A 16,469-nucleotide genomic window follows, 5' to 3' on the forward strand; every position below is an offset into this window, starting at 1 on the left:
CCAGCTACTTGGGAGGCTGAGGTGGGAGGATGGCTTCAGCTCAGGAGGCAAAGGTTGTGAAACTGCACTCCAGCCTGCGCAACAGAGCTGGACCCTGTCTCAAAAAAACCAAAAAACCCCCAAAACATATATCAAATGTCAATCCTTTCCTCTTCTTAAAACCCTCTAGTGGCACCCCACTGACAACAGGATAAAATCCCATCTTCTCATGTCCTGTTAGCCTCTACCTACTTCTTTCTTTCAGTGATTACGCTTCAGCTCACTGACATCTTGGCTTTCCTGGAGAACACCAAATCCTTTCTCACCCCTAGGCTATTTATTTATTTTATTTTTCAGAGATGGATCTTGCAATATTGCCCAAGCTGGACTTGAACTCCTGGGCTCAAGTGATCCTCCCACATCAGCCTCCCAAGTAGCTAGGACTACAGGCACATGTCCCTGCACCCAGCTTGGCATATTTAATGATCTAAATGTTCCCTCATTTTGGAAGGCTTTTCCTCAGCCTGAGGAGCATATTACCATCCTTCAGGTCTAGGCTCAAAGATCCCCTCCTCAGAGTCACCATCCTCCCTAACAATCCTAGCTAAAGCAACCTCACCCAATGAGTACTTCTCATGAGCCTGTCTGCAGTCATCACATTCTGTAACATGTTTATCATTTTGTTTACTGCCTATTTCCTAAAGGTTGGTGATGGCAGGGATAATGTCTATATTATTCTCTGCTATAACTCTGGTGTCTGGCATAAAACAGGTGTTCAACAGACACTTGAAAGAACAAATTAAAAGAATTTAAAAAAACAAACCCAGACTCCTGACTTACAGTGATCAGCAATATACCACATGATTCACTACAGCAGGACTAAGGACAAAAGGCACAGAATGAAACGGTGCTGAGGGAAGTGTTCATTTACTTTTTTTTTTTGAGACAGAGTCTCACTCTGTTGCCCAGGCTGGAGTGCAGTGGTGCAATCTCGGCTCACCGCAACGTCCGTCTCCTGGGTTCAGGCAATTCTCCTGAGTAGCTGGGATTACAGGCATGCGCCACCACGCCCAGCTAATTTTTTTGTGTTTTTAGTAGAGACAGGGTTTCACCATGCTGTCTCGAACTCCTGACCTCATGATCTGCCCGCATCAGCCTCCCAAAGTGCTGGGATTACAGGCATGAGCCACTGCGTCCAGCCCCATTTATGTTTAAATCTTACATCAAAGACCAAGAAAGGATACTGTCACACATATCACCATGAACAGATGTGACCAAATGACAAGCTCATGCTATTTACCACAAAACCAGGGACCCAGACTATAAAAAGTAATTTTTCAGCTTCTGTGCTAAGCAGCTAGTACTCACTGCCTCCACAGCCCTTACTGTTCCTGAAGGTGGGGGGAAGCCTCTGCTCAGGACTTACCAGCCATCACGGAGTAGTTGAAGTGTTCTGCTGCTGGATCCAGGTTTATAACTTGGACAGACCGGTTGAGGGCTTCACAGTGCTGGACCATGGTGGCACAGTAGGTGCTCTGTAATGTCACAAGGCATGAGAGGTTAAAGCAACAGGCAGTGTAGTGCTACTTTCCATACTCTGGAATACTATCCACTAAGGTCACAACTATGCCTTCACCAACCAAGAGGCTGACTGAAAACAAGGGAAAAAGATATCTGACTGGGCTGCAGATTCAAACCTGACTTAGACTCATGGGTAACTCTGGGGAATTTACTTCTCCACTCTGCCCCTAAACTTTCTTGTCTCTAACTGGGATGTCCTCCATAATCACTAAGGCTCCTTACTGCTCTAACATGTGACAAGTGGTATTTAAAGGGAAGACTTCTGGTTACATAGTGTAACACCTAACACAGTGTCTCTACCAGGACTTGTACAATCCAAACAAACCTTTAGGTAGGATGGTCAGGGATGACGTCTCTGAGTAGGGGATATCTGAGTATATGACAATGAGCTTGCCATCCTAAGGGGAAGAGCATTCCAAGATGAAGGAATGCCAAGGTCAATAAATAGTTTGGAGGTGGCTATCAGTTTGTAACGTTTGGTTTAGATAATTCTTTATCCCTTATGTTGTTGTTACCATACTATGTTAAAATCTGGGGCTGGGTGCAGTGGTTTACGCCTGTAATCCCAGTACTTTGGGAGGCCGAGGTAGGCGGATCACCTGAGGTCAGGAGTTCAAGACCAGCCTGGCCAACATGGTGAAACCCCGCCTCTACTAAATACACAAAAATTAGCCGGGCGTGGTGGCATATGCCTGTAATCTCAGATCCTCGGGAGGCTGAGGCAGGAGAATCACTTGAACCCAGGAGGCGGAGGTCGCAGTGAACTGAGATCACACACCACTGCACTCCAGCTTGGATGACAGAACAAGACTCCTGGCCCAAAAAAAAAAAAAAAAAAAAATTCTAGGCTACTTGTCTGTGTCATCCGCTGTTTAAAGGCAGAGATGTGTCATTCCGTTTCCCAAGCACAGGGATTAGCACAATACCTACTACATAATAAATACTTGATAATTATTTCTAATTGACTTACTATGTTTAAAGATAAGCTCCACAGGGCAGGGATTTTGTGTGTGCGTTTTTTTCCCCACACAACCTCCAGGGCCCAAAACATGCTTGGGAGAAAGAACATACTCAACAAATGTTTCTGATAGTAGGCATCAAAAGCTTATAAAGATACTTGTTTAACACAATCAGTCCAAAAATTAAAATAGACTATAGAAAAAAAAATCCATCTTGCTGTCCTCTCTGCCTTTACACATACTGTTGTCTCTGTCTGTATCTTTTTTTTTTTTGACAAAGGGTCTCACTCTGTCACCCAGGCTAGAGTGCAGTGGCACCATCATATAGCTCACTGCTGCTTTGACCCAGGCTCAAGCGATTCTCCAGCCTTAGCCCCCCGAGTAGGTGGGACTACAGGCTCTGGCCACCACACCCAGCTAATTTTTGTATTTTTGGTAGAGACAGGGCTTCACCATGTTGCCCAGGCTGACCTTGAACTCCTGGGCTCAAGTGATCTGCTGGCCTCAGCCTCCCAAAGTGCAAGGACTACAGGCTTAAGCCACCACACCTGGCCACATCACATTGTATCTTAACTGACAGGTCATTATTTGTCTTCCCCAAAAGACTACAGACTCTGGGTAAGTTAAAGGTCATCACTCACCACAGCCTCAACCTCCCGGGTTTAGGTAATCCTCCCACCTCAGCCTCCCAAGAAGCTGGGACTACAGGTGCCTGCCACCAGGTCTGGCTAATTTTTGCATTTTTTTGTAAAGACAAGAGTTTCCCCGTATTGCCCAGGCTGGTCCCAAACTCCTGGCTCAGGCGATCCGTCCACCTCCACCTCCCAAAGTGATAGATTACAGGCGTGAGCCACCACGCCTGGCTATGTTTCCCACACATCTGTTATTTGATCCATATCTTCACCATTCCCACTGTATTTGAATGTTCCTAACATTCCCTTAATATTTGTTTACAAGAAAAAATTTTATCCCTACTGTAAACTGAAAACCAGTTATATTTGACATAACGTGAAGTTAGACATAAAATTATATAAAACTTTTAAATGTTCTTAATTTTAGCTAAATACAAGTGCCTATTAAAAGCTCTGAGATTAAGAACTGCTCTCTGAAAAGACCTGAGGATTAAATAAGTGCTGAAGATACACACTAGCACCGAGCACAATTTCTCCTAAATGCGAAGAACTGAAAGAGAAATGAAAAGGCAACAATTTCCTCAATACATGATCTGATGCTCCTTAATGTTGGGTGCATGTACCACCTAAAAGCACCTTAAATACCAAAAGTCCATGTTCCAAGTTCTGAGAAACAGTAATTAACGAGACCCCACTTTACCCTCCTGGGAGCGAGACAGGGCCGGATTCTGGAGTTTAGACAAAACTGGATTTAAATTTTTTTGCTAGGCAAAGAACTTAACCTTTCTGTGTCTCGTTGTCTGCAAAATGAGAATGAGATCTCTCTTACAGGGTTGTTGTAGAAATCAGCAAGGCGTTTAATCTACTGCCTGGGGCTTAAGTATCCAATAAATATTAACAACTACCATTATTTCCCTTTCAAAACAACAACAAAAAACACGAAGCCAGACAGCATAAATGAGTTGCGTGGGGTCTCAGGGTTCCCAACACACATACCCGCCGCCTCGCTCCCTCACGACCCAACCTCCCGCCTCCCATGAACCCCTACTTTTCTCTCCTTGTCCCCTCAGATCCTCACCTTCCCGCTGCCCGCGGGGCCCATGACGAGCTGCGCATACCGAGGCATGTTGGCTCCCGGAGCCGCCCGCCACACTCCCTCAGCCTTCGCGCGACGCCCACTGAGTTCCGGGAAAGTGAAGTCCGAACCAATCGCAATCCACATTCTTTCTACGTCTCCATTTCTACCACACCTTCTTCTACGGGACAGCCCGCGGGCCAAATCCGGTGAGAAACGCATCCTGAGACAAAAGTGGCGGGGTGAAGGAGATGATATGCGCGTGCGCAGAAGTAGTTGTTGGAAATCGGCCGTTGGGATGCAGGCTAAGCTTGGATACCTGGGTAATAACGGATAACAGATAAAACTCCGCATCCTTGAGCCGCGTGCTTCGGTCCGTGGTTTGCGTGCAGACTTTTGACCTGTATGGTGACCCTCGCGATTTGCAAATGTGTTGAGGATGTGGAATACTGAAGTGGAAAGCACCTCTTGTTTTGGGGAGCATGTATATTTCCCTCCTGTGACGCACTGCTTCCACAGAGGTGCAAACGTGCAAACGCTCAGCTACCGCAGCGCTCCTGCCCCTCCCCCACCGTAACTCCGGGGTCGCGGATCTGCCCGCCCCGCTCTCCCGAAGCTCTTCGGGCAGTGTCCGAACGGCTTCGGAGGGGCGAGAAGCCGGCATCGGAACCGCCTCTCCGGAATACCAGCCGCCTGACGCACGCGTGCTGTCAGGGGAGAGACGCTGGGACAGCTGCTCCCGCACACGGCTCGCGGTCTCGGCGCCGCGGAGATGCCGGGCCAGGGTCCTGGGTCCGACTGGACGGAGCGTAGCTCTTCTGCAGAGCCGCCCGCAGTGGCCGGGACCGAGGGTGGCGGCGGCGGGTGAGGTTGGGGGCCCCGGGGCAAGGGGTGGCAGCGTGGGGCCCCCGGGTCGTGAGCCCCGTGAGGAGGGCTGCGGCCGGCCGTGCGTCTCGGGCTGGCTCCGGTGCCCTCAAGTGAGAGGCGGGGAACAGTTGTGTTGTGGACGGGAGGGAAGAGGGGAGGACTGCCTCGCGGTTGAGGGAGGGCCTCTGAGGGAAGCCTCGGAGGAGCGTTTGGTGCAGTGGCCACGAGGTGACTGCGACAGTCGCCCGCGTGCATCTCTCTGCCCCGAGGGGGCGCTGCGAGCCCTACTGGGACATTTGCTGTCTGGCACAGGACGGTGTGTCCACCGAAAGGCGAGGCGGCGGGAACAGAGGAGGAAGATGTCCCCCAGTTCAGCTGGGGGCGTCCAGGCCCATAAACCAGTTCCTTCCCTCTTGTGACATGAGCCACCTTTCTGTCAAACGGGGATTTCTTTCTTTTTGTTTTCTTTCTTTTCTTTTCTTTCTTTTTGAGTGTGAGACAGAGTCTCGCTCTGTTGCCCAGGCTGGAGTGCAGTGGTGCGATCTCGGCTCACTGCAACCTCAGCCTCCCAGGTTCAAGTGATTCTCCTACCTCAGCCTCCCGAGTAGCTGGGATTACAGGCGCCTGCCACCACTCCCGGCTAATTTTTGTATTTTTAGTAGAGACTCGGTTTCACCATGTTGGCCAGGCTTGTGCCGAACCTCTGACCTCAAGTGAGCCGCCCGCCTCGGCCTCCCAAAGTGCTGGGATTACAGGGTGAACCATTGCGCCCGACCTCAAATGAGAGTTTCTAATCGCCAGTGAGACCAATGACTGAATATCCAAGGTGCCCTGATCTTGACATTTTTCTTCACACACTGAAGTTCCTTTTTTCACAAATCTATTTCGTTTTGAGCAGGTTTTTACACCTATTTCCTGGATAGTGAAGACAATGAGCTGTTGAAGTCACTGTTGGAGACTCTACCTCCTCTTCCTCTCCCTCCTTTATTTCCTAAAAGCAAGAACTGCGATATGTTTGCCGTTCAGTACAACCCACAGTCAGGGCCCCTGTTGCACCCGTGGCCATCCTTTTTTGTTTTTGAGACGGAGTCTCGCTCTGTCGCCCAGGCTGGAGGGCAGTGGTGCGATCTTGGCTCACTGCAAGCTCTGCCTCCTGGGTTCACGCCATTCTCCTCCCTCAGCCTCCCGAGTAGCTGGTATTACAGGCGCCCACCACCACGCCCGGCTAATTTTTTGTATTTTTAGTAGAGACAGGGCTTCACCGTGTTAGCCAGGATGGTCTCCATCTGACCTCGTGATCCACCCGCATGGCCATCCTTTTTGTATCTGGTGCTACTGAAGACTTCTTAAAGATGGGATGGAGTCTTCTTGGGTTTCTTTTCTGTTCTTCATAATCCTTGGCCGACTGCTGGATCCTAGTGTATCAGGAGATACATTAACTTTTTTTCTTTTTTTTGAGACGGAGTCTCCCTCTGTCACCCAGGCTGGAGTGCAATGCCACAATCTCAACTCACTGCAACCTCCGCCTCCTGGGTTCAAGTGGTTCTCCTGCCTCATCCTCCCGAGTAGCTTAGACTAGAGGTGTGCGCCACCACACCCGGCTAATTTTTGTATTTTTCGTAGAGATGGGTTTCGCCATGTTGGCCCAGGCTGGTCTTGAACTCCTGGGCTCAAGCGATCTGTCTGCCTTGGCCTCCCAAAGTACTGGGATTACAGGCATGAGCCACTGTGCCCAGCCAAGTCCTAGAAGCTTTTATTATGATCCCCACTTTATGGATGACAAAACAGGCACAAAGAGGTTGTTTGTCCTCTTCTTTTATCTCCCCCTGTCGTTCATCTCCATGCCACCTTTAGTTTATCCAAACTCTTAAAAATACAATTGAAAGACTTTCAGTTTGGTTTAAGGAACCTCATTAAAAAACACAAACCAAGATTAATTTATGAAAAGCTATATTCCCAGAAATACAAAATACAACTTTCAGACTAGAATCAGGTTTATTATGCCACATCATACAATTTTGGCATGGCAGGGGTCTTAAAAATCATCCATTCCAGTCATATTTACTAATCTGAAAGGGGAAGTAATCTGCCAAAAATCCCGTTATTAACTAATGGGAACTCCAGAACTCCTTACTTTTTTTTTTTTTTGAGACGGAGTCTCGCTCTGCCACCCAGGGTGGAGTGCAGTGGTGTGATCTTGGCTCACTGCAACCTCTGCCTCCCAGGTTCAAGCGATTCTCCTGCCTCAGCCTCCCAAGTAGCTGGGACTACAGGCATGTGCCACCATGCCTGGCTAATTTTTTGCATTTTTAGTAGAGACGGGGTTTCACCGTGTTAGCCAGGATGGTCTAGATCTCCTGACCTCGTGATCCACCCGCCTTGGCCTCCCAAAGTGCTGGGATTACAGGCAGGAGCCACTGCGCCCGGCACTTCTTTTTCTTTAAAAGTCAGGTTTATTGAGACATGATTTACACAAAGTAAAGTCTTACTTTTTCATGTATAATATGATGGGTTTTGACAAATGCACATGGCTGTGTAAGCCCTGCCATGCTGAAGATACAGAGTGGCTCTATCACTCCTTCAAAACTCCCTCATGCCCTATAAAGTCAACCTTTGAGAAAGGAAGTCACAAGAAGGTTGCCAGCAGAGAAGTGATGTGATCTTACTTCTCTTAAAAAGGATCGCGCTGGTTGCTAGTTGGAGAATAAACTGGAAAGAGCAAGGGTAGAATTAGGAATGTGAAATACAAGAAAATGATATGGTGGCTTGGAATAAAATAGCAGAGGTAATGGCGGTGAAAAGTTCATAACAAAAACTTTATAAACTTGGCGCCTGCCCCATGAACTCTTGGTCACTGAATAAATTGCAGGATGAGGGAAGGAAGGTTGTTTTAAGTTTAGAATTTCTTTTTTAAAAAAAGAATTTGTACGAAATTAGAAACATTACAGACCAACTTACCAATTCTAGCACACCTTAATTACTATTCAAAGAACAGTCTTTCGGCATGGCATGGTGGCTCACGCCTGTAATCCCGGCACTTTGGGAGGCTGAGGCGGTGGATCACTTGAGGTCAGGAGTTTGAGACCAGCCTGGCCAACATGGCGAAACCTTGTCTCTACTAAAAATGCAAAAATTAGCCCGGCGTGGTGGCGGGCACCTATAATCCCAGCTTCTGGGAGGCTGAGGTGGGAGAATTGCTTGGACCTGGAAGGCAGAGGTTGCAGTGAGCCGAAATCACGCCATTGCACTCCAGCCTGGGCAACAGAGCAAGACTCCACCTCACAAAAGAAAAAAAAAAAAAAAAAAGAACAGTCTTTTCAATACCCAAATCACTTCATTAAAAATAGAGACAGCAAGATAATAACATGGATAGCCCAGGAGCCCCAACTACTTTATTGAGCTCACTGTAGGAATGAGATTAGGAAGCTATAAAATTAAGACCCGGGACAGGTATGGTGGCTCATATCTGTACAAAAATTAGCCAGGCGTTGTGGCACACGCCTGTGGTCGTGGCCACTTGAGAGGCTGAGGATTGTTTGAGCCCAGGATTTTGAGGCTGCGGTGAGCTATGATCCCGGCACTGCACTCTAGCCTGGGTGAAGGAGGGTGACCCCATCTCTAAAAAAGGAAAGAAAAAAATCTTGGAGCCATTAGGATGTAACCAGAATTATAGAAAAAAATTTGCAAGACATTTCTGACGGAAACATGAAAAGTAAAAATAATATGCAACACTGTCCTTTTTTAAAATTTGAAATATGTTGGTTGGGTGCAGTGGCTCATGCCTTTAATCCACCACTTTGGGAGGCTGAGGCAGGCAGATCACCTGAGGTCGGGAGTTTGAGACCAGCCTGGCCAATATGGTGAAACTGTCTCTACTAAAAATACAAAAATTAGCTGGGCGTAGCAGCACTGGTCCCAGCTACCTGGGAGGCTGAGGTGGGAGAATCGCTTGAGACTGGGAGGCAGAGGTTCCAATGACCCGAGATAATACCACTGCACTCCAACCTGGGAGACAAAGTGAGACCCTGTCTCAAAAAAAATAAAATAAAATAAAATTGAAATACGTTGTTCAGTGCTTATAACATTGTAATATTACATATTATTTATATGCTTTTTTTTTTTCAACAGATCAGCTGGACACTCTTGTTATCAGAATTCTAAAGGTTCTGGTGAGTAGTGCATATAAAGCAGATAATACTTACAAGTAACATGGTTCTGAGAAGCCTATTTGTCTGTAACTACTTACATAATAGAATTTTTTTCTTTTTTCTTTTCTTTTTTTGAGACGGAGTCTCACTCTGTTGTCCAGGCTGCAGTTCAGTGGTGCGATCTGTGCTCACTGCAACCTCTGCCTCCTGGGTTCAAGTGATTCTTCTGCCTCAGCCTCCTGAGTGGCTGAGACTACAGGTATGTGCCACCACGCCTGGCTAATTTTTGTATTTTTAGTAGAGACAGGGTTTCACCATGTTGGCCACACTGGTCTCGAACTCCTGACCTCAGGTGATCCAACTGCCTCTGCCTCCCCAAGTGCTGGGATTACAGGCATGAGCCACCACACCCAGCCCACAACAGAGTTAAAAATAGATTGTATTAGCATCCCTGGTGAACTTAGTCTTTAAGATTTCAAAGAGCAATTAGGAAGGTTTTTTCTTGTCTATTGGTACAGTATATTTTACATCAAGCATTTTTAAAATTAGCAGTGAATCCTAAAAGAACTGTATTTATAACTGATGTTGGTTGAAAAGCACAGAGCACAGCCTGGGGTTTATACATGGATAGAAGAAAAAAATTCTAAATTGAATAGCTTCAAAGAATATAAAATATTTCTCAGTGCTGATGTTTTCCTCTCACTTGAAATAAAGGATAGAGCTTTCAAAGTACTCACCTCTTCTCTGCTGAAGTTAAGAGAGTAAGTAAGACAAGATCCCAAAGGTCTCTCACTAATTGCTTTTTTTCCCCTGGGAGAGGAGCTGGAATTAACTGACTTTAGGAGTGTGTGTGTATGCATATATTTTAAGTATAGTAGTTATGATAGGTTTTAAATGTTTCATTTAAATTCAGTGATATATAAACCTGGGTTCACTTTGCTTCTCCTTGGTGAATATATAGTCATTACAGTTACCTAGGAAAAAAATATACAGACATATATGTGTACATATATACATATATAAATAAATAATATGATCATTTAAAAAATGTGTTGCAGTCTGGGTTCATTAGATTCCTCACCAAAATTCTTACTGAATTATAGTTAAATGTAAAAAACAAACACAAAACAATTATTAATAATATATTCCAGATGTGGAGGGAAATAAAAGAAGAAATATTAACAATTATCAGTATATTAGATTGACTCAGTTATATAAAAGAAAAATTTCTAAACAAATATATGCCTAGCAAAAACTCTGAAAGGCAATATATCAAAGTGTTTTAAAATAATTACTACTAGGCCGGGCACGGTGGCTCACACCTGTAATCCCAGCACTTTGGGAGGCCGAGGTAGGTGGATCACCTGAGGTCAGGAGTTCGAGACCAGCCTGACCAACATGGTGAAACCCCGTCTCTACTAAATATACAAAAAAATTAGCCAGGTGTGGTGTTGCACGTCCATAGTCCCAGTTACTCGGAAGGCTGAGGCAGGAAAATCACTTGAACTCAGGAGGCGGAGGCTGCAGTTAGCTGAGATCACGCCAGTGCACTCGAGCCTGGGTGACAGAGCGAGACTCCGTCTCAAAAAAAAAAAAAATAGGAGGCTGAGGCGGGCACATCACCTGAGGTCAGAAGTTCAAGACCAGCCTGACCAACACAGAGAAACCCCGTCTCTACTAAAATACAAAAAGATTAATCGGGCATGGTGGCTCATCCCTATAATCCCAGCTACTCAGGAGGCTGAGGCAGGAAAATCGATTGAACCTGGGAGGTGGAGGTTGTGGTGAGCCGAGATCACACCATTGCACTCCAGCCTGGGTAACAAGAGTGAAACTCCATCTCAAAAAAAATTAATTAATTAAAAAAAAATTACTACTAGATTGTGGGATTAAAGGTTTTTATTTTCTTTTTATACACTTAGTTTACTTCACTAATCTGTAGTGAAGAATGTGTATTGCTGTTTATAATTGGAGGGGAAGAGGGCCAGTATTCAGCAAGTGCTTGATTGTCTTTCTCTATAGCTGAACTTAAGGATTCATATTTAAAATAAACACTATAGTCAACTACTGGCAGTGACTCTAGATATTATTGTTATTATTATTTTTGAGACGGAGTCTCACTCTTTCCCCCAGGCTGGAGTGCAGTGGTGTAATCTTGGCTTATTGCAACCTCGGTCTCTCAGGTTCAAGCGATTCTCATGCCTCAGCCTCCCAAGTAGGTGGGATTACAGGCACACGCCACCATGCCTGGCTAATTTTTGTATTTTTAGTGGAGACGGGGTTTCACCACGTTGGCCAGGCTGATCTTTAACTCCTAACCTCAGGTGATCTGCCTGCCTTGGCCTCCCAAAGTGCTGGGCAGGCATGAGCCACGGCACCTGGCCCTCTTTTTTCTTAAATACTTTCATGTATGTATTTCCTTTATTTATTTATTTTAAGACAAGGTTTCACTTTGTCTCCCAGGCTGGAGTGCAGTGGTGCAATCTCAGCTAACTGCAGCCTCGACCTCCCTGGCTCAAGTCATCCTCTCGCCTTAGCCTCCCAAGTAACTGGGACTTCGCCCCGCAAAAAACAAAAAAAGTGGGGGTATTTATCTTAGCTCTATTTTTTACTCTATCCCCCAGGCAGGAGTGCAGGGGTACAATCATGGCTCACTGCAGCCTCCACCTCCTGGGCTCGAGTGATCCTCCCACCTTACCTTCCAGAGTAACTGGGACCACAGGCGTGCACCACCACACCCAGCTAATTTTTATATATGTATATATACACACACATACACACACACACACACACACATATTTTTTTTTTTTTGAGACAGAGTCTCGCTCTGTCGCCCAGGCTGGAGTGCGGTGGTGATCTTGGCTCACTGCAAGCTCCATCTCCCAGGATCACGCCATTGTCCTGCCTCAGCCTCCCCAGTAGCTGGGACTACAGGTGCCCACCACCACGCCCAACTGATTTTTTGTACTTTTAGTAGAGACAGGGTTTCACTGTGTTAGCTAGGATGGTCTCAATCTCCTGACCTTGTGATCCGCCCACCTCAGCCTCCCAGAGTGCTGGGATTACAGGCGTGAGCCACCACGTCTGGCCTAATTTTTATATTTTTAGTAGAGATGGGGGTCTCGCAAAGTTGCCCAGGCTGGTCTTGAACTCCTGGGCTCAAGCAATCAGCAAACCTCAGCCTCCCAAAGTCCTGGGATTACAGGCATGAGCCACCACGCCTGGCCTATCTTAACTACATTTGTTTATCTCACAAAATAACTATCAAAATCAAGAACTTGAAATACTGGTTTTTTTTTTTTTTTTTTTTGAGATTGCAGTGGTGCAATCTCAGCTCATAGCAAGCTCTGTCTCCCACGTTCACGCCATTCTCCTGCCTCAGCCTCCCGAGTAGCTGGGACTACAGGCGCCTGCCACCACGCCTGGCTAATTTTTTTGTAGTTTTTTAGTAGAGATGGGGTTTCAACGTGTTAGCCAGGATGGTGTCGATCTCCTGACCTTGTGATCCACCTGCCTCGGCCTCCCAAAGTGCTGGGATTACAGGCATGAGCCACCGTACCCAGCCGTGTCATCCATTCTTGACTAAATCCTTTATTATTAAGACGGCTAGAAATATGTGCTTTTTCTTTTTTCTTTTTTTTTTTTGAGACGTTGTCTCGCTCTGTTGCCCAGGCTGGATTGCAGTGACGTGATCTTGGCTCACTGCAAGCTCCACCTCCCGGGTTCATGCCATTCTTCTTCCTCAGCCTCCTGAGTAGCTGGAACCACAGGCGTCTGCCACCATGCCCGGCTAATTTTTTGTATTTTCAGTAGAGATGGGGTTTCCCCATGTTAGCCAGGATGGTCTCGATCTCCTGACCTTGTGATCCGCCTACCTCGGCCTCCCAAAGTGCTAGGATTACAGGCGTGAGCTACCACGCCTGGTCATATGTGCTTTTTCTCATTCCATCATTGATTCTACATTTTTCAGATGACTTTCTAATGAAGAGCTGCCCTTTCTCTACCATTTTTCAATTTATGTATTTATTATATAATTGTCAACACATGCATTCTTATACCAGTCAATAGGTTAAATCCTTTACTTTAAATCTGTTACTTATTTTGATGCTCAAATTATCCCAGATTTGGCCAGTGGGAGCCCTTTAAAGATGGCTCTTGTTCTCTGTCTTCATTGTCTTTGAACATTTTATCCTTTAGCACAAAATGTTGTACTGTCCCTGTTCTACCCTTGATGTTAGCCATTTCTCCAAAGAGCGTGTGGTAGGCAGCATGGTCCCCAAAGATGTCCACACTCTAATCTCTCTAACCTGCAAATATGTTATGTTACATAGCAGGAGCAATTTTCCAGGTAAAATTAAGTTATAACCCTCAAAAGAGATGTTATCCTGAATTATCTGGGTTGGCCCAGCCTAGCCACATGAGCCCTTAAAAGCAGAGCAGTTTGTCTGGCTGAAGTCAGACAGATGTGGGGGAGGAGCAGTTAGATGTGAAAGGAGATATCTTAACACTCCATTGTTGGCTTGAAGATGAAGAGAGCCACATGTCAAGGAAATAGGGACTTTGGTTTTGTAGGGAACTGAATTCTGCCAACAACCTTAATGAACCACTACAGGCTCCAGATGGTAGCCTAGGCACTCTGATGGCTTGATTTTGGCCTTGTGAAGATTCTAAGCAGAGAACCCAGTGAATTCATGTTATACTCAGTCTTTTGAGTTATAGAACTATGAGATAATAAGTGAGTGTTGTTTTAAGCCACTAAAGTGTTGTTATGGCAGCAAAATAAAACTAATATAGAGCCCTGTTTTTTTTTTTTTTTTCCTAATTTTATATATTTAAAGTAGAGAAGAGTACATAGAAACCAAGATCTGGGTGCTAGGTGTGCTTATTTATAATATATTATCATTGCTTCTAGATCCTCTCCAAGGACAGTGCTGGGAAAGAAATGTGTGTACATTTACCTGTGAGCACATACATACCCATACATATCTATCTCAATATTTCTACTTAACTCCAAATTCCCATCCAACAAACAGGGTTTATTCTGTGCTTTCCTCTTTCCACATTAATAGGTGACTCCTGTCTCCAAAAGTGTGAGACCTGACTCTCATTAACTACAATATATTATTTGCTTAGTCCTAAGATGCATAAAAAAGTAGTTTCTGAAGTGCTAAAAAAAAAAAAAAAAAAGCCTAGTGTGCCAGGTGCCGTGACTCACGCCTGTAATTCCAGCACTTTGGGAGGCTGAGGTGGGTGGATACAAGGTCAGGAGATTGAGACCATTCTGGCCAACATGATGAAACCCAGTCTCTACTAAAAATACAAAAAATTAGCTGGCCGTGGTGGCGCGTGCCTGTAATCCCAGCTACTTGGGAGACTGAGGCAGGAAAATTACTTGAACCAGGGAGTTGGAGGTTGCAGTGAGCAGAGATCGCGCCACCGCACTCCAGCCTGGTAACAAAGCGAGACTCCATCTAAAAAAAACAAAAAAACTAAAAAACAAAAAAGAAAAGAACAAAAAAAGCCTAGTAATTAATTAGAGATCAGTATTTGCTTAGAGTTGTTTCTGTTTGAGGGCATATAGTCCAAGCAGTATATTCCAAAGTTCTTGGGTTGGTTAACTATTTATTTGTGGTAAAATATACATAATATAAAACTTACCATTTTAATTTTTTTTTTTTTTTTTTGAGATGGAATTTCACTCTTGTTGCCCAGGCTGGAGTGCAATAGCATGATCTCGGCTCACTGCAACTGCCGCCTCCTGAGTTCAAGCGATTCTCCTGCCTCAGCCTCCTGAGTAGCTGGGATTACAGGTGGCCCCCCACTACCCACCACACCCAGCTAATTTTTTGTATTTTTAGTAGAGATGTGGTTTCACCATGTAGGCCAGGCTGGTCTCAAACTCCTGGACTCAAGTGATCCGCCCAACTCAGCCTCCCAAAGTTCTGGGATTACAGGCATGAGCCACCGCACCTGGCCCATTTTAATCATTTTTAAGTGTACATTTCAGTGGCATTAAGTATATTCACACTGTTGTGCAACCACTGCCACCATCCATCTCCAGAAAGTTTTCATCTTCCCAAACTAAAACTCCATACCCATAAAACACTAACTCTCAGGTGGGTGCAGTGGCTCGTGCACATAATCCCAGCACTTTGGGAGGCCAGGGCTGGTGGATCGCTGGAGCCCAGGAGTTTGAGACCAGCCTGGGCAACATAAAATTAACTTTAATTTTTTTTGTCTCTAAAAGAAAATTAAAAAACAAAATAAAAAACCTCTAACTCCCTATATACCTCCTTTCCCCTGGCCTCTTGTAACCACCATTCTTTCACTCTGTGTATATTTGATTCTAGGTATCTCATAAAAGTTAAATCATACAATATTTGTCCTTTGTGACTGGCTTATTTCACTTAGCATGTCTTCAGGGTTCATCCATATTATACCATGTGTCAGAATTCTCTTGTTTTTTTAAGGCTAAATAATATTCCATTGTTTGTATATACCACATTTTGTTTATATATTCATCTGTTGATGGATACTTGGGTTTCTTCCACTTTTTGACTATTATAAAGTAATGCTGCTATGAGCATGGATAAACAATCTGTTTGAGTCCCGGCTTTCAGTTCTTTTGGAACTGCTGGATCAGAAGTGGAATTATTAGATTATATGGCAATTCTGTGTTTAAATGTTTGAGGCACTGCCGTACTATTTTTCTTTTTCTTTCTTTTTCAAGTCAGAGTCTCAACTCTGTCACCCAGGCTGGAGTGCAGTTGCAGTGACTCAGCTCACTGCAACCTCCGCCTCCTGGGTTCAAGTGATTCTTCTGCCTCAGCCTCCCAAGTAGCTGGGATTACAGGGGTGTGACACTATGCCCAACTAAGTATTTTGTGTGTGTGGTTTTTTTTTTTTTAAGTAGAGACAGGTTTCACTATGTTGCCCAGGCTGGTCTCGACTCCCAACCTCAGGTGATCTGCCTGCCTCAGCCTCCCAAACTGCTGGGGTTACAGGCGTGAGTCACCATGCCCAGCCTATTTATTTTTAAGTGCTTCGTTTTCTGTAAAGAAATGTTATCAAGCTATTGAGAAATTAAGTATTAGTCCAAAATATAATATGCATCTCAGAAATATTGTTTAGTAAGGACACAAGACATATTCTTTTTTTTTTTTTTTTTCCTGAGATGAAGTCTTGCTCTGTTGCCCAGGCTGGAGTGCAGTGGCTGGATCTCAGCTCA

The 16,469-nt window shown here is 45.2% G+C and overlaps 2 protein-coding genes across 3 annotated transcripts in view; one reads left to right on the forward strand and one right to left on the reverse strand.

Moving 5' to 3' along the window:
• GPN3 (GPN-loop GTPase 3) overlaps positions 1–4,791 on the reverse strand; it is a 27,266-nt gene extending 22,475 nt beyond the window's left edge. Inside the window, exons 1-3 of the mRNA XM_011997932.1 lie at positions 4,546–4,791; positions 4,230–4,449; positions 1,406–1,514 (exon numbers count right to left, since the gene is read on the reverse strand). Of these exons, the coding sequence (XP_011853322.1) occupies positions 1,406–1,514; positions 4,230–4,449; positions 4,546–4,580 (364 nt within the window). The 5' untranslated portion in view covers positions 4,581–4,791. The remainder of the gene's footprint in view (positions 1–1,405; positions 1,515–4,229; positions 4,450–4,545) is intronic.
• FAM216A (family with sequence similarity 216, member A) overlaps positions 4,448–16,469 on the forward strand; it is a 21,055-nt gene continuing 9,033 nt past the window's right edge. For both annotated transcript variants that reach the window (XM_011997860.1, XM_011997861.1), the window contains exons 1-2: positions 4,448–5,090; positions 9,222–9,262. In XM_011997860.1, coding sequence (XP_011853250.1) covers positions 4,999–5,090; positions 9,222–9,262 — 133 coding nt within the window. In that variant the 5' untranslated portion in view covers positions 4,448–4,998. The remainder of the gene's footprint in view (positions 5,091–9,221; positions 9,263–16,469) is intronic.

This window comes from Mandrillus leucophaeus, unplaced genomic scaffold (assembly GCF_000951045.1).
Source record: "Mandrillus leucophaeus isolate KB7577 unplaced genomic scaffold, Mleu.le_1.0 Scaffold55, whole genome shotgun sequence".
Lineage (NCBI taxonomy): Eukaryota > Metazoa > Chordata > Mammalia > Primates > Cercopithecidae > Mandrillus > Mandrillus leucophaeus.